Source organism: Eleutherodactylus coqui, chromosome 13 (assembly GCF_035609145.1).
Source record: "Eleutherodactylus coqui strain aEleCoq1 chromosome 13, aEleCoq1.hap1, whole genome shotgun sequence".
NCBI lineage: Eukaryota > Metazoa > Chordata > Amphibia > Anura > Eleutherodactylidae > Eleutherodactylus > Eleutherodactylus coqui.
The window spans coordinates 24364352-24388035 of record NC_089849.1 but is presented as its reverse complement, the minus strand read 5'-3'; the positions used below and the strand labels follow the sequence as shown (position 1 = coordinate 24388035).

Genomic DNA, 23684 nt, shown 5'->3' with positions numbered 1-23684 from the left:
CAACTGTTGCGGTCGGCGATCAATTCTGATTGACTCCTCTAGATCGCGACCTTCGCATCACATTAATCAGGCAAAAGTTGTAGTCCGCTTGTATCCGTATGTGATGCGTCTAATCGATGGGTCAAGAAGTCGCTCCATATCCCATATCCCAAATATCTATAGCAACGTACATGGATGATGGCCTATAAAATGGCATCAAAGTGATGGCTGTCACCGTGCGGAGGGGTCCGAAGACTCCAGTAGGGTAGGATTTAATATTTTGGATAAGGAGGCAGAAGAGATGGATAAACCGGGTAGGAAGAGAGGAGAGGGGAGGAGGACAAGTCTCAGAGGGTCCAATGGAAGAGGAGGAGTATGGAGAAAAAGCAATGGGGGGAGGGAGGCCGAGGATGGAGGGAGAGAGATAATAGGGGAGGAGAGGAAGAGGGGGAGGGTGGAAGGCTGTTGCATGAAACAAGCACACAAAGGACCAGGGTTGTGAAAGAGAAGAGAAATCGCAAGCCGTGCAGGAAGCGGGGTGGCCAGGAATGAGGTGAGTGCAATGAGCATTATACCGTTATTTAGCCAAAAACCATGGCGAATGTGCCGGCATGTCATATAATGCATATGTTCAAGCCAAACAATGGGATAATGGAGAGGGTAGCATCACAAGATGCAAAGCAGGAGCATGCCGGTAATACCTACAGCAGCGTGCAAAGCCAAATACAATGGGTGTAGTAATACAAACCCACCAGCGGTCCGTAGGGAACTAACAAACCTTACCACCTAGAAGTAGTCCTCCATCCATGGGAGAAAACTTTTATTTGCTGACGATGTAGCAGAGCCGAATTGGTTGGATCGCCGTTAGGTTTTCTGATAAACTTTGCTTAACTATATCCGGCTCTGCTACATCATCCTTCTTCTATGTATTATGAGCCTGGACCAGATGGCACAGCGGAGTCATCGCCCCATTTGTATGGTGTTTGCACATATATGTCATTGTGTTACCTCCTGACAACACATATGGTGAAGCGACACGTGTACAGATATAGGGGATTGGCAGATGTCCGCTCATATCCATATGAATGAAACCCGGGGGTCCTTTTACTTTCTGCTCTTGACAATGAGTCTCTCTGATTGGACAGTGTATATGTTGCTGTTATATATGTGTATGTGATGAGATGGAGTAGTATATGTATATAGCGTATATAATATATATTCCACTTCATCCATTCATTACCGCAGACCTGATCCCATTTCTTGCACTTGAGCCGTGCTGATAATGACGCTGACTCTCCAGCTGCTCTGTCTGGAGCATAAATATAGAAACGGTTTGATTGTAATGTATACGCCGGCCCTGAGCTCCCGCGAGAGGTAGGAAAGTCACGCCTTAGTCAGTCCGGCTCTTTAAGAAGCCAAATTGATATATATTGGCCGATCATTCCTAATGAGCCATTGAAAGACCGGTTTTCCTCCCAGACCCCCAGCCGCACACTTCCAGTTCTCTTTTTGGGGTCTCCTATGGTTCCGTGCTATGCAGGTATGTCCAATAGAGCAGTGATGTGGAGGTTCTGCGCTTTTCCTATGCTGGAATATGACTATATGGCATGATCTTGCTTATATCTATTTCTAGAAAGGCTGGGCGACGACCAATATGGCAGCTCTTATGGGGGTCATCACTCAGCCTTCCCAGAATCCTCATAAATGGGAGGCAGGGATGTAGACATTTGTCTAACTTCATTGATTTGACGTTCAGCTGCCTTGGAAAGCTGGATGACCATCCAAAAAAATAACTAAATGGTTAAATGAGCCGATTTTCAACGTGGCTTCAGTCAGACGGCTGTATTTTCCATCCGTGTATTTCACGGACAGCGCACAGACCTGTTATAGCCTATAAGTAGAGATGAGCGAGCACCTAAATGCTCGGGTCCGCGTTATTCGAGTCGAGGTTTTCGTAAAATTCGAGAGCTCTACTTGAGGAACGGACCCCATTGACTACTATGGGAGACTCGAGCATTTTTGTATGTGGAACGCCGGGTCCCGAGCTTTTTTTTTTTCTTCTTGGTTTGTGCTCCCCTCTCCCCAAAAATTTTCAAATGTCGCGTGGTGGGGAGGGGCCAAAACAGGCACGCTGGGGCGGGGTCGAACGCGATTTGATGCTTGTTCGAGTAACGAGCACCATCGAGTACGCTAATGCTCGAACGAGCATCAAGCTCGCCAGAGTACGTTCGCCCAACTCTACCTATGAGGCAATACAAGCGCTTTTTCGTATGCACTAATGGGCTGTGTGAAAAAAAATCGCTGCATACGGCCATCTGAATACAGTGTAACGCTGCGTTTAGACCTAACCATTATCGTTCAAACGAGCGAAAGCGTTGGTAATCGCTTGATCTGTACGCAAACTAACGACGAACGAGAATCACGTACTTTTCATTTAGTTTCAGCAGGACTAAAAATCATCGCCGGCTTGTGCGCTCATTGCTGCATTTACGCACTCCCTGCTCAGCGTTTCATGTAGGAAGCGCTGAACTAAAAGTGAACGATTCTCAATGATGATCTGCCTGGCTATAAAGGCTTGAATGCGTGCGAATGAATTAGCGGTGACATCACCCGCTCGTTCAAACGAGAATCACATTTGTATCACATTTGCGCAGCGTTTTCCGCGCAGTGAATGGGACCCATCGGTTTCAGCTCGTTCACAGGGTTTCTACACGTCACGGAAAACCTGGAATTTGATGAAAGTCATGAAGTACCTGGAGATGTCATGGAACGGTCTGATTTGTCGTGGATTTGTGTTTTTTGTCCTGGAATTCTTTCTGAGTAATAATACTAAGACTGGGTTCACACGGGGCGGATTCTTGGCGGAAATCTCGCGGTTTGGCCGCAGCAAAAAACCGCGAGATTTCCGCAAGGAGAACCGCTGCTTCAAAACCCGCGGCGGTTTTGAAGCTGCCCGTCCGCTTGCTTTTCTGCTGTGGCCGGCGCTCCCATAGAGGAGAGCGCGGCTGCAGCGGAAGAAAAAAAAAATGAACATGCTGCGGCCGACAAATCCGCGCCGCAGCTGTGGCTTCTGCCGGCTTTGCCGCAGCGGATTTGCTGTCCCGTGTGGACGAGATTTCTGAGAAATCTCGTTCACATGGCTGGCTAATACTGGGATTAGCGGCCGCATGTGGATTTGCCGCAGCGAAATTCCGGATGGAATTTCCGCGGCAAATCCGCCCCGTGTGAACCCAGCCCAATTTCTGGAATTCTTGTGTGTTTTTAGTTCTGTTTGGGCAAAACAATTTCTTTCTTCCGTTCCGATCCAGTATTGCGTCTAACACCAGAGGCCAACGGAATAAAGGAATTGTTCTGGATAAACGGAAGTAAAAACACACAAGAGCCTCAATACTTAGTCGTAAAAATACAGAAAATATTTCCGCTTTTGAAGTGCATTAAAGTTTTTGTTCCCAGCCGGCCGCTCGCGGTTGGGGATTATTTATAAAAAAAATATATATATATTAACCTTTTTTATTATTTTTGTATATAAAAAAAAAAAAAGAAAGAAGGGTGCGAGAAACTACACACTTGCGAGAAAATTGCACATTTTTTGAGCGACGCGAGAGTGAGTGAAAGAGAATTATGAAACCAATGATTTTCAATGGTTTCCTTCACATTTGCGATGTTTTCACTTATGCGATGTTGCGAGAGAAAAAAATCGCTGCGCGTCCTGTCTTTCTACGTTTTTTTTTTTTTACTCCCATGTTTCCCTACGGACCTCTTTTTTTTTTTTTATCGCACCGCAAAGCAGGAACTTGCGATTTTCGCGCGATGCATTTTTATCATTAGAAAGTCCTATTGACTTTTGTGCTAAAAAATTGCAGCAAAATTGCTTGAGAAAATCGCAAGTGGCCGCCATTTTTTTGAGAGAAAAAGCATGTCTGACTCTTAAAAATCGCTGGGAAAAAGTTGTGATTTTTGCCGCGATTTTTAACGCAGCGATATCTCGATCGCCAGTGTGAAGGAGCCCTAAACCTTTTGATTACGTATAGTTTGAGTCCCGCGAGTGTCATTAAAAATCAAGATTTTGTCCTGCAAAAGCATATTCTGCGCACTTATTTCGTTCTCGCAATAAAATATGCAGTATGCTCTATTTTCCTGTGTATTTGCGCACAAAACTAGCACATATTGAACAATTAACTTAATTGCCTATTTTAATTTTTCTTTTTTACGCACATAAAAAGTACAGTAAAACACGCACATGCGAGCGCAAAGACGCAACGCCAGCGTGACACTGGCTTTACTTGAGAAAGTTAAAGGAGTTGCGCCATATCCCGACCCCTGTTCTTATGCCCCATCAGTGCCCATGTGCCCTTTCACACGGAACAATTATTGTTCAGGTAATCGCTTAATCGCGCAAAACTGAATGATAACCATTCAGGGTAAACGCTGCCGATGATTGAACGCTGAATGGTCATTCGTTCACTTATGCAGGCATAAAAACCTGCTGACAATCAGCCCGTGTGATAATTTATGCTTGTTTACTCTAAATGGAGATGGGCGCCTGGAAGAGATATTTGGCGCGCTCCACCTCCGTTCAGTGAGCGGTTATCACGCCTTTGTGAAAGCACAGGACCAATAATCTTAGTCGTTCCGTGTAAAAGGACCCTGTGAACGCCATAGAGCGGAGTCCTCTGCCAGAGACCGAGAATGGCGTCCTGGTTGTTACAAGATGGCCATTTGTGTGGCTGCTGCTTCCCTAGTGAAATCAGCTGATTGCCAGCGGTGCCGGGATCCGGACTTGTGGTAATCGACGTCTTCAGCCCAGGTCAGTCCTGCATTCCGGGAGGACTTGTGCATCTTTTTCTAAATTCGTAGTTGTACTTGTTTTGGTGATGTTACGCGTGCAACCTACAAAATGGCTGCCGGCCTATAATATAGCGATCTTCTTTAGGCCTCAAGTCCACGGAAAGGTCGGATTCCAAATGTGGGAGCCCGCAGCGGAATTCGACCCTGCCCGAGGACCATGCGTACCTGTCCGGGAATTCACTGCGGATGTGTGCTGAAGTCCCGGTAGGCGCGCCCGCACCTCTGCCAGAACAGTTTTTCATTTTTTAACATTCCCGCTTTCCTGCAGAATCTTCGGCCCGTCCGCAACGTCAATTGTGGACAGGCCGCGGATCGGACTGCCTCCATTAACTGCAATGGAAGCCGTTCATGCGGGAACCGCACTGAAATATAGCATGCTGCGATTTGTTTTCTGGGCCAAAAGTTCTGCAAAACCAATCTGCATGTTTAATTCAGCTGCGGACGCCCGTGTTTCTCTACGGGCGGCTTGAACTGTGGATTGTCCGCGTGGTTGCCCACCGTGGATTCCGCAATTCAAGTCCGCCCGTGTACATTGGGCCTTAGGGTGCTTTCACATCTACGTTGAGGGTTCCGGTTTCCTTCTCTGTTTGGGGATCAGGGAAAGGGGAATCCCCTGGCGAACGGCTCCGTCTTATGACTGAAACGAGCAGCGCCGTATGGACCCCAGCGCCTCTAATGGGGTCTATTCGGTTTCCGCTCAGCTGCCCGACATTTCTTTCTGTATTTTATGGCCGGATATGCGACAGAACCTCCGACCGGCGGCTTCAACGCAGATCTAAACCGCCATGTCTTCGTTAGTACAGTAGGCCATACATATAACAGCGGATCAAGAGCGGAGGGCCCTTTTACACGCAACAATAATCGTTCCAAAAAAATCGCTGGATCAGCGCTAATCATTTGGTGTAAACGCGATCAAGGATGAATGCTAGTTTGTTCGCTTCTCGTTCGTTGTTGACTTTGTACAAGCATAAAAAAATCATTCGCCGGTTGTTGCGTGCGAACAGCGGTTGTTTAGTGGTTCACATTCATTGGTACACTCAATGTAAACGACTGAATGATATGCGAACACGTACAGTTTACCTGCAGGCTGTACAAGCGAATGATTTATCGCTCCGTGTAAAAGAAGCCTTACTGTGTTATCACACAAACTGCCCCATAAATGTGCGCAGTCGGCGTGGGTGAACGTGAGCCTCATTTCAATAATATCGTGTTTAGTCGGAATGATTATCGTTCAAAAAATTATAATCGTTCGCTTTTTGCTCGTTTTTCATTTTATCCAGGCAGAAAAACCATCGCTGGCTCATTCACTTATCTTTCGGCTTGAACAGCGCCCGTTCCGTCCTTCTCATTCGCTTGTGAAAGACCTGAACGATTTCTCAGTGAGCCAACGATTTCTCAGTGAGCCAACGATGTATCTGCCCGTACAAACAGAACGAACGGGCTAACGATAACGTCATTCGCTAGGTCAAATGATAAATCGGCTTGTCTAAGAGGAAAGAGATAAGCGGCTGTCGCACATCTGATGCCGCTTATCTCACATGGTAACAGAGCAGTGGACAGGATAACCCGGAACCTGGAAGATACTGACTGCATCCAATAGGGAAGATCGTGATGGATGACCATGCATATACGTGTCTTATTGACGCGTGGGTCACTTTAATAGCTACAGCAGTCCTTCGCTTCAGCTGTAAGCCCTTGAATTTTGTGGAATTCTGTATTCTGGCGACTGACATCATTTTCTTGTACATCGTGATCCGACGGCCTTCAAAATATCCAGTTATTTGCTTCTGTAAGCAGCGCTCGGCCTTATTATCAGCAGCGCTCTCGTAAGTGAATCGCGCAGAAGCAATCCATATGGATATTTCATGCAAATTTCTAAGTGAATGAGGCTGAGCTGCAATACCATGCACAACCTGTGGACAAGGGTGGCGCTGTTTTTGAAGAAAGTATCCATGGTTTTCTAGTCTTGGACAACCCCATTTAATTCATCTGTCAGCAAAAGGTCACAGAATCTGTTCACATAAAGTTTGGGGACATTGAATATAATCCGCGGTACATTGCGTCAATTCAAATGCGATGATTTTCGCTGTTACACTACCGTTTTTCATTGCGTATAATACGCGAGTAAAAAAAGAACGCAGCATGTTGTATTTTACCGCGTATTATGTGCTACAGAGCCCTATCGTTCTCCGTGGGTGCGTACGAAAACAGATTGCGTAAGTAAAGCGTTTATTGCGTGACCCGTATAGAACAATAAGCCTGTATTGCTTAATACGCGGTAAAATACAACATGCTGCGTTCCTTTTAATGCGTGGATGATCCGCAATATATATACACGCAAGTGTGACTGGATCAATGTACTTTAATTGAATCCGTTCACCGCGTACACCGCGCGTGTAATGCGTGATTACATTTCGCTCGTGTAGTTGAGTCTCACGCGCAATAACTGACCAATAGAAATCTGGTTGGATATCATGCGTGAAAAGAACACGTTGCAATTATTGTGTTTATTCACATGAGCGATTTTTCTCTTGGCCCAATGATCTGAGGAAAAATCGCCGAATGTCCTACTTTCGGGCGGTTCTGTTTCAGAATCGTCTTTTTTTTTTTTTTTTTTTTCTATGACAGGAAAAATAAAAAAGGGCATCGCGCTACTATGTAGATGCAATTTTCATGCGAGCGCAATGTGATTTATGTATTTTTTTCAAGTTTTCTTATTGAAACAATATGCTTTTTTTTTTTTTCACATGCGCGAAAATCGCGAGTTGCAATGGTGCAATGCATTTTTCTCGTAAAATGCGTCGCACTTCACGCATCGCAGGATTGCAAGTGCGACATTAATCTGGCGGATGCAGCATTCACCCGTGTGAATACACCTTAGGCCTCCCTCACACAGACACTTTTTTCCGTGATTAGTGCGACGTTTTCAGCGCCACGTTCCTGGCAAAGCTGGGTGATGACCCTCATGGCTGCCCCTACAACTCGCATGACCCAGGTTCCCCAGTCAGTAGAATGTCGTATCTGTTCAGTCCCATTATTTACTGGTCAGGGAGAGAGACGCCGAGTGAGGCTTCATGGCCGCCATTACAAATCTCACAAAGGCCGTATATGTCTAGTTATATATTCCGTTATTTACTGGTCAGGGGTACAGAACAGCTGAGTGTCCGCCCTGTAACCACAGCCATGTTGTTGGTCCCCCTCATACATATATCCCATGCACGGCCATGTTTACAATGCTGAGAAAATACTAGGCCCCAAACCAGAGCTGACAGAAGGTGAGGCAGTTGCCCATAGCAACCAATCAGATCGCAGCTTACATTTCCTAAGCAGCTGTGGAGCAGTGAATGCTGTGATGTGATTGGTTGCTGTGGTTACCTCACCATCTTATATCTGCGCTGCTCCTTAGACCCGGGGAGCGGCATGTTTTTTCTGTAAGCGATGATGCTGTTCTTGCCGTGTAATAAGGCAGCTGGGGCCTCTCATCCTCTCTGGGGACGGACGGCTTGCATACCACTTATTAAAGGGGAAACGCACACAAGCTTTCTCTGTCACATGGCGTGATATGTTCGTATCCTCGCTGACTTCACAGACCCGCAGCGTCTTGTCCAAATCCGTATAGTAGCTTATTAACCAAGGATGTATTCACACCAGGACTTCTCTGTCCGACTCCGACAGCTCACGTGGGAAACAGACCCGTCATTTATTTTTCTTATTCTCGGACCAATAGTCTGAGTTATAAAAGTCGCTGCAGGTCACGTTTTTGGGCAATTCTTCAAGAATCCCCTATAGTTTACTGTGAAAGTGGTAAAAAAAAAAAAAAAACACCGCAATTTCATGCGAGATGAAAATGCATAAAAATCGCATGGAAAGCAATCAGATTTCACTAACAAAAACTGCACTCGATGTGTGAATATACCCTAAGGCTGCTTTCACAATTGCGAGTAAATTGCGCGATGCGATTGCGAGAAACCACAGAATTATGAAACCCATGCTTTGCAATGGCTTTATTCCCATCTGCGGTGTTTTCTGTCCTGCGATATTGCGAGATTTGAATATCGCTGTCTGCCCTATCTTCCTGCGTTTCACTTTTTTTTTCTAACCCATGTTCCCCTATGGAGCCTCCAATTTATCGTAACGCAAGAACCGCGCATGATGCGGTTTTAACATTAGAAACGCCTATTGTCTATCGCGCGATTAAATCACGGTCAGGAGCGATGCAAGATTATTTTCAGGGGAAAAGTAAAAAATTTGAATTTTGTTGCGATTTCGCAATTGCCAGGTTGAAGGAGCCCTTAGGCGGGTTTCACATGGCCGAGATTCTCACACGAATATGAAGCCTCATTCTTTTAAATGGGGTCATACACAGGAGCGTTTTTTTTTGTCCTGTCTTTGGCCGTGCCCACGAGAGCGTGATGTAAACAATAGGAGGCACTTTGTGATCCTCTACCACGGCTGGCACCCACTTCCCCCAAAGCAACGTGAGATGGTTTTACACACATGTCAAAATGTTTTTACTGATGCGATGTTGCGAGAAAAAAAAATCGCAGTCTGTCCTATCTCTTTGCGTTTTTTTTTGTTTCTCCCGTGTCTCCCTATGGAACTGCCTTTTTATTGCATTGCAACGCACGAACTTGCGATTTGCAATAAAGTCCGCTTCAAAATCCACACCAAATGCTGCGGACATTACTACAGAGTATTATAGCTGGCCCATGGGAGGGGGGTGGGGGTGTTGGAGATATTGCATTAGGCCCCGGCTGGGAGCCTCAGGTTACACCTCCGGTATCTGATATAGGAGCTGCCAGAATAGAAAACTCCTGAACATCTGGATAGGAATAAAAAACATTTCTGTCCAGAAAGATGGAACAATACGTCTGCAGCGCCACCTCCCTAATCTGCATATTACCCAGAGGAGCATGAATGGCCTTATAAGTCTCCTCACTCACAACCTAGGTGCTCCTGTCCAGAAAGCGTATAAGACACTGACTAATGAGCTGACCATCAATCATCAGACCAACAACTATCTTCCCCGTAGGCATACACATTCTGCTCCACCGAGCGTGCCTGTTGTTTAGGAGATGAGCAGCTGTCAGATATTGCTTATCTTGATGAATATGAGGCGTATTCATCATTGCACTCTGAACATGCTCTGCCTTTTCATCATTGCCTGGAGCGTCTCTGGAGCGCACGCTCAGACCATTTATCATTACTGGGGCTCGCTCGACCAAGCATACTTGGCGTGTATGCTGTGCTCCATCCAAAAGCAAGGCACATCACAAATATGGCGCTGCCCTGTACAATTGTAGAGCGTTGGAATGGATCCGGAGATTGCAAAGATGAATCAAATGAGTTGTTTTTAAGTTTTTGTAAGAGACATCTCTCTGTTTGATGATTATGGGGAAGAACATAGAAGAAGTAGTATCAGTAATATGTATGATGTGGTTGGTCCATGCTCGGTGTGTTCATCATGGCATCTGCTGGAGTATGAGTGCTCTGTACTCCAGTAGGTCACATGATTCACTCATTTACATCATGGGTTGCTCTGGGAGTAATTTAAGAGTGTAAAGTTGAATACGCTTAAAGGGCTTGTACCAGGATAGGGGATAACTTGCTTATAGGTGGGGCCTCACCACTGAGACCCCCACCAAACCCAAAAACGTGATTCGCGTGCCCCCCTACCACAGTGAGAAGGAGATTGAATGGATTAACGGCCGGGCAAGCACTCTGCCACTGCATCCATCTTCACTGAGACCACTGGAGATAGTCCGCTTTCACACGGGAGTGGCAGTCGTTCTGTGAATGGAGGCTGAGCGGGCTGGAGATCTTAGCTCTGCTAAAAACCAAGCGACTCCAACAAGTCGGCGATGTCTTGCTCGGTGCCCTGCTGGTGACTGCTTGTACGCAGGATGACTATCACCCAAATTTGCAGCAATTCGGCTGATTATTTATTTAGTTTCCTATCTGCTAATTAATGACCCCAATAAAGTTTTGGGGTCATACTTTAGCTGATAAAAAGTGCAGGAGAGAAGAGCTATTCAGCCTGTCAGTCCAGCCTCACTGATGGATAGCCTACTGAGACTGACTGCAGTTTTTATATACAGTGATATGTACAAACTGCAGAAGACAAAGGGTGCAACATTTTTATTGAAACCTTTTGCATAAATTGTCACTTGCCTTAATACATGCGTTTAAGTGAAAAATTGGTTGGTGCCCCTACAAACCCCTTTTTTCCCTGCAGTGTCTATTGGGTATCCATGTAATATGTAAACAACCTTGTCCCTCCTGTAGGCTATACAGGGAGTGCTGATCATCAAAGGATCGATCTACTTTGCAGTTCTTCATTTGCCGTATTTTTCACTCTATATAAGACGCTCTCCCCCCCCCCCCCCCCCCCCCCAAGGTGGGTGAAAAAAGTCGGTGCGTCTTAAAGAGCGAACGTGCAGTTTGTTCGTGATCGCGAGTTTAAACTCGCGACCAATTAGGAGAGCATTTCTCTCTCCTTTGCACTGCTGCCTGTACATACCGCTGATTGGTGGTGAGCGCCGGCGGTAACTGCTGCTACTCCCGCCTCCTTTACCAATCGGATTCTTTCCTTCCTCTAGCTGTACACAAGCGCCGCTGTCGCGGTCTTTTGGTGTTTTAGATCTCTGCTGCGCCTTCTGCTCCATCGGCCGTTACTATCCCCTGCACTGTCCGTGGGTGAGGTCAAAGTATTTTTTCACTATTTTCCGCCACTAAATCTGGGGTGCGTCTTATCATCTGGTGCTTCTTACAGAGCGAAAAATATGGTACTCTCCAATGTTACACTCATATGCTATATAAGGCCCACTTAGGCCCCACAAAGATGTATTTGCACACGCAAAATATGCGCGTGCAATATGCAAAGGCCAAAACCCATTGATTTAAATGGGTTCGTTCACATGCGCGTATTTTGGTTGTGCAAAAAAATGCAGCATGCACCAAAATCCCTGTAGAAGTCAAAGGGATGCACAAATGCGTGCAAAAATACGCCAGGAGATGCGTGAAACACGGTGTAATTGTGCGGGAAAAAGAACACATCTGGAGCTCATTAGACTATTTAGCCATTTCAATCTGTGCCTAATTTTTGCCGCACACAAAAGGACACGAACGACGTGTGCTCAAAAAAGCATCGTTCCGCAAAAACGCTACGCTCATGCTCATGCAAATACGCATCATCTGGTGTGAAGGGGCCTAAGGGTGGCAACACAGCTTATGTGCCTGACAGCTATTTAGCCCGACATTCCCATATACTTGCACGGGCTCAGCCAAGTGTGCATGTGTTTTCAATGCAGAGAGGGGAGAAAGCCGCTGCCAGACAGGTCATCTGCCGGAGAACAAAAGGATCAGGCAGTTGAAATCCAATTATCTCCCCCAAATCTGCTGCTGGGAGGCCAATATTCATCTATCTTCCTAAGTTGATTTGTCACTGAGATGTACATACATAAAAGGTCCTAATTGCTGTAAATCTCAATAACCCCTTATTGCAGTTGTCCGGAATTATGAAAAGGGTCTGTTCCTTTTCTTCCAGAAACAGCGCCACTCTATTCTCTACAGGCAGTGCTTGGTATTGCAGCTCATCTCCACTCAAGTAAATGCAGCCCATATCTGTGCAGGCACAAGTTATATTCAGTGGCCCAAGCAAAAAAAACCCAAACCAGATGGTCCTCCGTTGATGTGTGCTCGCCCTCTGCAAGCAGCGTCTATCAGGCTTGTTGTCTTTATGGGGAAACCAAAGAGACAGGAAATCTAGGAACAAATCTTCACAAGGTCGGCTGGTCAGAAGAGGCAGATTAACAAGCAGAACAAGACATGCGGCAGGAAGACAACAGGAGATGCAGCCGGCGAGATGAAAAGAACATCTCGATTTCCGCTGTAGCAAATGAAAGGTTCCAGTAAAAGATTTGTGCTCGGCTTCAGGAATACATTAATGTGAATGCAGTGGGGAATAGGGTTGGCATCTGCCCCGGCTTTATATGAGGTTTGGCGCGGTCTCGTCCTGAATGCGATGTTGTGGAGATCTGAAGCCAAAGCAGAAGGGATACTCCTACATAATTCATTAGAAGACCGACTCTATGGAAACCTATCGCGGATCACACTATCATCGGTGGCCTTTACTGGGATCTTCTGTGTGGCCGAGGTGGTATGCCATCCACGCCACTGAACGCAGCTGTAGTTAAAATTCCCCCAAATTCGTTTTTTTCGACAAATGTACAAACTTTCAGCTGCTTGCCAAAAAAACAATGAAACAAGAAGACTATAACAAACTAATATAACAAGTGCTTACTTCAAATTCACCACAATATGCCACTTTTACTGATTACTGCAGTCTCAGAATTATCCAACCTCTTTGTGACGAGTGTCTTTAGTACTTAGTAGATCAGCTCTTGCTATTAAGGGCTTCTGACAGCAATCTTGAGGAATCTTACCCCATTTCCCATGGACAATGGCCTCCAGATCACTAATATTCTTGAGTTTGTGTGCTTCAACCTCCTTCTTCACATCCCAAAGATTTTCTATGAGGTTCAAGTCAGACTGTGATGGCCTTACAGGACTTCTTCTGAAACCAAGCCTTCGTGGACCTTGAGGTTTTCTTGGGAGCGTTCAATGATGCCCAAGCTTCTGCCTCCTCACAGATGACTTGAGGTTTTCCTTTATGATTATGGTACTTGCCATTTGCAACTTTTTGTCCTTTTTACATTTGGCTCAACACTTTGAGATACGTGGTCGGGGCTTATTGGAAAGGAGCCAGGGCTTTGTGGCCAGACATATTTACCATAATTTTACGCTAGAGGCTGGTGTAAATTATAGTGTTGATCTACAGCCAAAGGTTGGTGTAGATTTGATCTCTGGCGCACTGCTTGGAAATGATGTGCCAAATATCTTAAGAGACGTGCACATCTTAAAGGGATTTTGTCACTAAAACCAAAAATTAACAGCTTGGCCCAAAGCTAATAAAATTAAAAAATAGACTCTTCTCCACTCTCCCCAGGATACGGCTGATTGGGCTTGTGTGGCCCTGGCGGCGTCTCCTGGTGTATACGTCCGGCAGAATTCAGGTGACCGATGCAGCCTATCACAGGCCACAGCACTGCCATCCTGAACTCCTGGCGCCCAGTATGTGTGCACCGTTGCCAGGACTTCAGACAGTGGCATCTATCAGGAGACGGCACTTGAGGCATGAAAATGGGATGGGAACACCAGAAACTCCTCTTACGGGTGGTGAGAAGTGTGCTGGTGTCAGGCAGCTCCTGAAAGGGGCCTCATTTTTATCTTTGTTGTGCTGTTTGTTTCTTTGCACTGAGCTGCATGCACACAGCTGTTCGAGGAAGTGCTGTCGTGTCTGATGTGTACATCCTGTGTGCGCCCCAAGGGAGGCGACTTACACACTCAGATGTACAAGGGGTGGGGAAACATCCCCTTTCCAAAATCTGCTGCCTCAGTGTCAGGAGAGCTGCTCTTCAGCCGGGAGCCTGCAGTGGTGAGTCTCAGCACTTCCCTACTTTTTGTCATCTGTTCCTTCTCCCCGGTCTGCCTCTTACTGCCGGTGGGCGGTCGGGTTCTGTGCACATCACAAGCTATTTTTGTATGTGAGAAGAACGTGCCATCTGGGCACACTCGTCAGTGAGGATGGCATTTCTGTGGGTGCTGCATACTAGCAGAGGAAGGAAGTATTCTATATGTTAGATTAGCGTATAGATCGCTAGCTCTTGGGTTACGGTTCTAAATAGTTGATCCTTGTTCAGTAAACTTGCCTTAGGGCTCATTCACAGCGGCGATTTTGGGTTCCGTTTTCCTACTCTATTCATTCTCCAGTGCCCTAACTGAATCGGAATATGTCAGAACCAAACTGCGCCGAACAGACCCCATTGACTATAACTGGGTCCGTTCAGTTTCTGGTTGGGCATTCGGCATTTTACAGGACAAAATCATGCAGCGCTATATCATGCGTTTTACAAAAAACTGAAATCAGCAATGGAGGTTCCGAAATGTGAATGAGCCCTAAACTGTCATTAAGGCTACAGCTTCACACCTAGTTGGGCCGCAGCGATGGGGGTCATGTGAGCAAAGATCGCAGTATAGCCTTGTTACCTTCGAATCTCATTGACATCAATGCAGGCTGCGTTGCGACTGAATTGCAGCTTCATTGGACTTCTTGCAAGTAGCTGCAACTGTGACCCGTAGATCACAAGTTACAAAGCGACCCGCATTGACTTCCATGAAACTAGGAGCTCACTGGGTTCTTTGGGTATGTGACACTTGTGGCGGCCAAAGTCACCTTGAAGCCCAAGCCTTATAGGACATTGGTAGATGCCGATTACACGGGCATATGTATACAGCACCATATATGTATCCATAGGTAATGTTGAATGAACGTCTATGTTAAAGGGTCTTTTACACGAACTGATTATCGGACGTAATTGGCCCATCTGAAAGGGTCGCTGATCACCTGACGAAGGAGCAAACGCTAAAGGCCAGGTAGACGAACGTCGATCTCATTGATCAGCGCTCATCTACCACAGCAGATTGCTCCGTGTAAATACTCTATACAAATTTCTTGACTTGGGCATCAAATTGCAATAAGTTGAAAGCAAATTGCTGCTACTTTGGGGTCCCTGAGGACCCCCTTTAAATATAGGGAGTGTCTTTTTTTTGTGGCTTATAGATGTGCAAATACTTAATGACATCCCTGGTGTTGGGCACAATCTATAAGGAAAGTCTTAATCCGCCCAGCCACTCCCATCACATGTAGGTACACTGGAGTCATCAAGGACAATTAGATGTCTATTTTCGTAAATTACGTTTTAATATGCCTATTAATATCACACTGTAGAATACAGATGAAGCAAACGTTAACTTGACATGAAAGGGATTTTCCAGGACATAGGAAAAAAAGTTAAAAGGGCTTAAAATGAATACAAATTTGAATACTCACCTATCCTGGCAGCTCCCCATCCAGCGCCGCAGCCCCAGTGCCTGCCGCAGCTCTGGAAGAAGTGGCGGTCGGTCACATGCCGTCCATTGTGCACATGACTACTTAGTGGTGATTCTTCTGTGGGCACTGAAGCCTGTGAGTGGCTGAGCGGTCATGTGTACAGTATGTGACCGCCCGCCGCTACATCGCTGGACGCCCTGTAAACTTTTTAAAAATCCTTTAAGGTGTTCCATATTATTTATTGTAGTTAGTACAATGCTGTAAATTGAGCTATTGGCGGTCATGTTAATGATTGCTACATCTGTACTAAGAACAATCTGTAAATGTGATTTTAGTTTTTAACTTTTATGGATGGTTTTTAACTATTTTTTCCTTGGTAATGTCAGCACTCTACATAGTAGTGAAACATGAGCTATTTCTGTCGTCTGTCCTGCGGGGCCGACTCGCATACGTATAGAGATTCCATGCTCTGTCCGGACGCGTCTGTAATGACCGGCTAACCCTGCAGGAAAACCATGAGAATTCTACAAAATACCTCTGAGGCAGGCGTCAGGCATATACAACATAGATAATTTACTGTCTTTAGGGTACGTTCCCACAATACGGAAATGCTGCAGAATTTCCACAGTGGAAAACTCCGCTCTAAATTCCGTAGCATTTACGCATCCAAGACAGTCGGATTTTGCCTTGATATGAGCTGCCGATCCACAGCTGATTTCAGAAGATACAACGTTCTTCCTCACTTATGAAGTTTTCTTACGGTTAGTGCATCTCAGCTATCGGCGGCCTGTAGTGAACGCTGCGCCGCTGGTCAGGTGGTGGCACTTCTGCATCACCTGACCAGCAGCGCTCACTATAGGCCGCAGGGTGCCGGGATGCGCTAAAAGTGGGAAAACTTCGGAAGTGAGGAGGAGCATCGTATTTTCTGAAATCGGCTGTGGATATGCAGCTGATTGCGAGTCAAAATCCGGGTTTCCCAGGGAAATACTATATATAGATGACCTATTCTCAGGATTGGTCATCAATAGTTGATTGACTGGAGTCTTCCGCTCAGGATCCAAACTGATCCAGGGGTATGAAGTGGAAGCTGCTGCTCCGACCCCGTGTAGTGGCCGTGATGTGTAACTGCAGGCACAATCACCAGCGTCAGCCACTACATGGGTCAGAGCAGCACCCTCCGCTCTGTACTCATTCCGTAGTGGCGCTGACCGCAGGCGCCTGATCAGCCCATAAACTGGGGTCTTAATCGGCAGACCTCCCCAACCAATCGAATATCGATGGCCCAACCTGAGGGTATGTCATTAATCGTATTTTACCTGGAAAACCCCTTTAAATACCAGCCCAGGGTAAGGAAGAGGAGTATACTATAGCTATAGGGGGTGCGGAGGTTACTCCTAGGCTCTGGGCTCAGGAGCTTGCGGTTGCGCCCCGGCTGAGGATGGCAGCAATGATGTAATATGTGTCCGTTATGTAGAATACATGTTTATGGTGAAATCTGTCAGGAAATAGCAAAAGCCGCAGGGTGACGGGAAATGACAGAGGTGACTGAAAAGCTGCATTAACCCCTTCTTACTCTACAACTTCCCTGAGAAAGCGGTAGAAATTGTTCTCTCTGGGGGTTACAGGCGTGGCGGATGTACTAATGCAAAGATGGAGAAGAAATAGACCCCAAGGTTCTTCAGTCCACCAAGTGTTCCCCTCTGTAGACTCCATCTAGTGATATAGTGACGGGAGTGTTTCCTGTGGGATCCTTTGGGAGGCGATCTTGAGTATGGTGCACTTCCTAATGGAGGATGTTTATTTTGGGTGGGTTGGAGGGGGACCTCATCTAACGGTACAGGAGCAGTAGTCTCAGATACGGCTTCGTCCAAGACATGGGTGTAAAGACTTAATTTTTTTTTTCTTTTCTTACCTTTTTATTTCCAGATGAGCATTAAATAAACCTGAGAAGAAATCCAGCGAGATGTTTCAGGCTAAAATCCCCACCACGGCGGCCGCAGGTCATGTAAGTACAGTCCCTCCATTCACGGCAGCCCCCCGCCGCTGACAAAGACATTATTGTGCAGCGACTGTGGATATTCCGCTCAGAAATGACATTTCGCATCGTAAAGTTTAGACCTAAAGTACCGAACGGAACATTAATGTCAGACTGTTGTGCGGGCAGCTAAAGACGTCGCCGTGTCAGACTTACTACCCTCCCCTTCCTAGAGCTTATCTTTCCCTACATCAGAATACAAAGGGTTAAAGCGACCCTCGGGTTTCCAGGCAAAATTCTGCCCCAGGACTGAAGAAGGGTATATTACCTGCCTTTGTCTTCTGATGACCCTCCCATCCACCGCTTCCGGGTGGAATTTTGGCTTACTCCCCATAGTGCATTGCTAGTGTTAGACTACCAATGCAGTATACCTGCTTTCTGATTGGCCAGGGCAGCTCACATGATCAGTTGTGGTCAGAGAGCATAAGGCTGCATTCACACCTGCGTTAGGGTCAGTTCAGGGTTTCCATCTCTCTGCTCGATTTTTGTAGGAGAGAAACTGAAATAAAACTGATCCGTATTACAAACCAAAATAGGCCATAGAAATGAATTGGACTACACAAATACACAGTGCAAGCTGACCGCACGTCCAAACAGTCAGCAGGAGGGAAGTGAGGCCCCTTCCCACACCCATTGGCATACCCCACACTGCGCTCAAGGGGTGTAGATGGGCTAGCCTGGGGCCTATTGATGGCTCCCAGGGCTACCACGCATAGATTCCCATTAAGCCCTGCCTGTGGCAACAATAAAAATGACTATATAAGGCAATACTGAAGTATTGCAGTGTATAGTACAAGTGATCAAATAATCATAAGTTAAGTTTACCTGTGGGGACTAAATAAAATATTTAAAATATATATATATACATATATATATATATATATATATATATATATATATATATATATATATATATATATATATATATATATTACAGTTCAAAACACCCCCCATTTTCCCTTTTGACCTATTAGACACAAGTTAACAATTTAAAAAAAAATTTAAAAAAAATTTGGTATTGCCGTGTATGTTAAATTCTGAACTATTAAAATATTGCAATATTTATCCCGCACGGTGATGGCCGTAAAAAAAAAAAAGGCCAGAATTAATATTTTTTTTTTTAGTTTTCAAAGAGAGCAAAAGATTCAAGAACTATATAAATTTGTTATCGCCATAAATTTTCATACGTCATTTTTACTGCACTGTGAACGCTGTAAAAACTCAACCAAAAATTGCGCAATCGCTCTTTTATTTTCATTCCTTTCCACTTAAAAAATTGTAGACGTTTTTTCATACATTATATTATACTGCCTGGTCAGATGAATCCAGATTTCTGCTGCACCATCCAAGCTGTAAGAATCAATGCACCCTAACTGTCAGACTGGTGAAGGTGGAAACATTGTGTGGGGAATGTTTTCTTAGCACACGCTGGGTTCTCTGATATATGTGGATGAATGCCACGACTATTTATTGTGGTTCTGAAGGCCAAGGGGGTCCAATACACCACTAGATGGCAGTCTCTAATAAAGTGGCTATAATAGAGTATCCAGGAAACTCCTCAGCTCCCCCTAGTGGTGGCTGAAGACTGTTCTTTATGATGTAATGTAGGGGATTTGGAGCTCTAATAACTATAAAGATATATTAAGAAATTAATTGGCACAAAACGCCGGACCTAAAGACGACTTGGTGAACATTCACGCTAGAAAATGTATAAAAAAGTTGAACGATTCCTTACCAAAGCAGAGTAAGCAGGAAACAGGATGTGTGACGTACGTGAAATCCCATCTGCTCCTAATCGCACGTTCAATTTTTTTTTCTTACTCTTTTTAGGATTCAGCCTGCAGCCCGGGAGCCAACATCGTACAAAGGTCAAAGGTGAATAAAAGTCTTCCTTTTCCTCATATATGTTCTATGTATATATTATATATACCAGGGGAGGTATAAAAGGTTAAAAAAAAAAAAAACGAATCTCAAAGAATTGAGCTGAAAATGAACGCCAACGACAAAGCACCAACTCGGTGGGAGGAGTTCAGTTGCTCAGCATGCACCTCCCACAAAAGGCTGATTGGCTCCCAATGTTTCTCTCCACTCACTGAATCTTCCTGACGCTCATAAATGTGCAAGGGATCCTGGAATGAACACTCTTTGCTACATCCAGTGGCCTGTTCAACAAAGTTCTGCAATGATGAATATGCCAGAGGGCGGAGCAGCGAGTGTTCGTGAGGAGCTCGCAGACAGACTTATGTGCTTCTATCATGCAAAGCAGACGGGCAGTGAACAGATGAACCAATGACTGTGTGGGAGGAGCTTAGAAATAGCTAAAGGCCCATTTAGACGCAACGTTTATCACTCAAAGCCATCTTTTGAGCGATAACCGTTGTCTAAATGCACGGACATTGTGCGGTTTTTGTGCACGATTCATTCCTCGCTTAATTCTAGTTTTCTAGAATTAAGCAATGAACTCTTATCAGTGCTGCAGGCTGTTATCACAGTCGACAGCGCTAATAAGATTCTTTCAGCTCGTGTCCCGCTGGTAGTTCACAACGGGACGCGAGCTGTAAGCTCGGAAAACAATTCAGCTGTCTGCTTATGTAAAACAGCTGTATTGTTCGCCAAGCAATAGCAGTGGTGTCCTGCTCCACCTGCTTAGCTACTATAGATTATGCAAAGATGATCGCACAAAACTGTCACTCAAACGGTCAGTGTAAATGGGGTCTAAAACACACCCATTAAAGAAAAGGAAACGCCCTTACCAAGTGGGTGAACTGTAATTCGACCTATGTAAATGCTCCCAAAAATTTGTTCACCGGCTGTAGAACGGAGCAGCAATCACTCAGTGTAAATCCGTTCAAACAACTGTCGTTCGACCGCTCCAGGACAGTTTGTAGAGATTCTTGGATGACCATCGCCCTGTGTAACGGTACCTTTACTAACGAGTCTCCCATCTCTGCAGTCTTTTAGTATGAAACCGGCGGCTAAAGAGCTGTGCTCCTCCTGCCAGACGACCGTTTACCCCATGGAGAGGTTGGTCGCCGACAAGCACATCTTCCACAACCGATGCTTTTGCTGTAAGCACTGCAGTACCAAGCTGAGGTGAGTACATGCTGCGCAGTATGGCTGGAGGTTTACACGTAGATGACCTCCTTAGGTCTATTTACAGACTCCGATTTGTTTTCAGATGACGCACACCGATCAACAAGATCGGTGCTCGTTTACCTGGCCTTCATACAAACCGATTGACAGTATGGGGATGAATGATCATCCATGCAATCATTTTTCCCACATGATGTTGGTGACCCCCTTTGTTGATGTGCTGCCAACAATGATGATTTTTGGCGCACATGAAGGATATGATCACCCAACAAATGAATATCTGCTTGTTTGTTGAGTGATCAGCAATAGCGTCACATAGCCCAACGATTGGGCAAGCGTCTTTGACTGATCATAGGGTTTTGTAAAAGGCTCTTTAGCTTTGGCCTTTACTCCAACATGCCACTCCCCTCTCATATCACAGGAGTCCAGGACGCTATCAGGGCATGCTGAGAGTTGTAGTCTTGCATCTGCTGGAGGGCGTCAGGTTAGATTGCACTGGTTTAATAGGACAGTTATCTTTTAGGTTTTTCGTTTTTTTTTACCCTGTAGATTCCCTTTTTTTTTTTTTTCTTTTTTTTTTTTTTTTGCCACCGATATGCACAGGCAGTAAAAGTAGATTTTCGGTGTGATGTCCCCACAAAAACAGGACCTCATACCGCAGCTTCTTTTGGTGCCGTGTGCTGTCTGTGCAATTTAATGGGCAGCACATGAACCCATTATGGGCTATGAGGCTATACACATAGACGTTTTTTCACACAAATTAATGATTTGTTGTGTTCCGGTCTGTAAGACATGTGAATGCACTGCATCTGTGTATAAAGGACAGAACGCGGACTGGGATCCCTGTGCTGTCCGATGCAAGTTGCACCCAAGTCCCTCAGGCACAGCTTGCAGTTACAGCTATTGTATGACAGGTGAGGGTGAAGATAGTAAAGGGTAAGTGAAGTCGCACCTCTGTATGGAGAATCTAAGATGACTAGATTACTCTAGGCATTGTTGTGGTTCACCCAACGCAACAGCTGCCCCATTATACTTAAAGGCAACCTCTCCATAGTTTTGTGGCCACAAAACCACCAGCATGCCATTACGCAGCTGGGATTTAGGATGCTCCTGTACTAATTCGCAGTTTCTGCAGCTCCTCTCCAGCAGCATCCTGCGCATGCGCGTATAAAGCAGGCAGAGTACATGCATGCGTAGGATGTCTAACGTTCTAGTTCTAAACATCCAATTTTCACAGGTGCATCTTTAACAAGTTAAACCCCAGCTGCATAACGGCGTGCTGATGGTTTAGTGGCCCCAAAGGCGCCGACAGGTTCCCTTTAAAGTGACTTCTGAGGACAGGATAAGGTATATTAACTGCAGCTATACTTCTCTGCCACAGCTCTGATGCACCAGTTTTGTGCCCATTTTAATTCGTCCAGGCAGCAATTTTCTTACTAGCTATAATGTACCCTGTGCACTGCTCTCTGATTGGCCTCTGCTGATCATGTGAGCAGCTCTGGCCAATCAGGAGTAGTGGGGATTAGATAGTCTGTAGACTGCATCTGCCATCTTGGATAGCTGAAAATGGGACCTAGAAGCGATGGATCAGAGGCATGACAATGGCAGGTCATACTCCCCTCCCACCCCCCTTCCCTCTTGACCCGGGATAGAATTTTTTCCCGAAACTGGAGGGTCACTTTAAAGGGATTGTCCAAGACTCCATAATTGGTTGTAAGATAGCAGCATAATAAGGAATCACATCATTCCTCTTCTTCCTCCCGCAGCCTGGGCTCCTACGCAGCTCTGCATGGAGAATTCTACTGCAAGCCTCACTTCCAGCAACTTTTCAAAAGCAAAGGGAACTACGATGAAGGTTTTGGACGTCGGCCTCATAAGGATCTGTGGACCCACAAAGAACAGGAAGCTCCTGGAGACAAAGCACCCTGAGGGTGCTGAATGGTCATCTCGCTAGGGGCTTCGCTTCTCATCCAAAATGCACTTGGGGTTGGAGCCTTGATGTGCCTCAGTGGGTGGGGGAGGGAGGATTTAATGCAGATAAAGGCACTTTCTAAATGTTACCTTATGCAGTTAGCCCCTCCTAGTGGTGGGAGGGTTTAACTGCAGGATATCAAAGACACCACCTGCGCCTTGAATTTCTTAAAAAGATTAGTCTTGCTTCATCTCGGACTGTGTTGTCCCTTTGAATTCTAGGCCCAGGTGGCCTCTTGAATGTGGGAGGTGGGTGAAGGAGGGTATGCAAATTGATAATATTATCCACAGCAGCAAGTGCTAGGTTATTGCATGGGCATGTTTCGGTGGTCAGGGGCGTCCTCTGACAGCTGCTGCCTTTTTAATTTGCAAATCTCAGGGGGATAGCGGGGAGCTAAGCTGCACCCATCGCACAACAAGACCATTGAGTATTCATTCCCCAGGGATCCAGCTTTCCTAGGTTGGTATGAAGACTTGGCATTGCCAGTGATAGGGGCACATGTGATAACGATAGTTTGCCCTCTTTTTTCCTGCTTGGCAACCTCAGGGGATACGCTGCCAACGTCAGAGTGGCGCCTGGCGATCCCTGTCGTTCACCTGCCTCCAAGAAACTTCACCACTTTCTCTCTTTTTGCTGGAAAGAGAACTTCAACATTCCTTAACTCTGACCGCCGGCCGAGGATGTTTGACTCTCTCTGTCGGGTGAAGAGTTACCAATACTCAGCACTGGGATTGGGGTTTCGTTTACAGACTGTTTTTAACATATCCCTGAGCCTTGATTGTACAATAAAAGCCTCTGTAGGATCT

At 45.7% G+C, this 23684-nt stretch overlaps 2 protein-coding genes across 3 annotated transcripts in view; one reads left to right on the top strand and one right to left on the bottom strand.

The window, feature by feature from the left end:
• Positions 1-15867, bottom strand: part of RNF113A (ring finger protein 113A) — a 40052-nt gene extending 24185 nt beyond the window's left edge. Inside the window, exon 1 of the mRNA XM_066586962.1 lies at positions 15779-15867. The gene's annotated coding sequence lies outside the window, so the exon portion shown is untranslated. The remainder of the gene's footprint in view (positions 1-15778) is intronic.
• Positions 435-23681, top strand: LIMD2 (LIM domain containing 2). 2 transcript variants are annotated; one of them, XM_066586964.1, is made up of 5 exons: positions 435-532; positions 17705-17783; positions 19644-19688; positions 20767-20906; positions 22673-23681. In XM_066586964.1, the coding sequence occupies exons 2-5, from the start codon at positions 17742-17744 to the stop codon at positions 22833-22835; spliced, it is 390 nt and encodes a 129-aa protein (XP_066443061.1). In that variant the 5' UTR covers positions 435-532; positions 17705-17741; the 3' UTR covers positions 22836-23681. The 2 variants fall into 2 exon arrangements, with proteins under 2 accessions (XP_066443061.1, XP_066443060.1); XM_066586963.1 differs by lacking the exon at positions 435-532 and adding an exon at positions 14190-14323.
• Positions 23682-23684: the final 3 nt, after the last annotated feature.

Excerpts from the sequence above, each read along its gene's own strand:
- LIMD2 (XM_066586964.1), top strand. The coding sequence starts at position 17,742 with ATGTTTCAGGCTAAAATCCCCACCACGGCGGCCGCAGGTCAT. Across the intron at positions 17,784-19,643 it reads CCACGGCGGCCGCAGGTCAT|GATTCAGCCTGCAGCCCGGG; the intron begins GTAAGTACAGTC and ends TACTCTTTTTAG. Across the intron at positions 20,907-22,672 it reads CACTGCAGTACCAAGCTGAG|CCTGGGCTCCTACGCAGCTC; the intron begins GTGAGTACATGC and ends TTCCTCCCGCAG.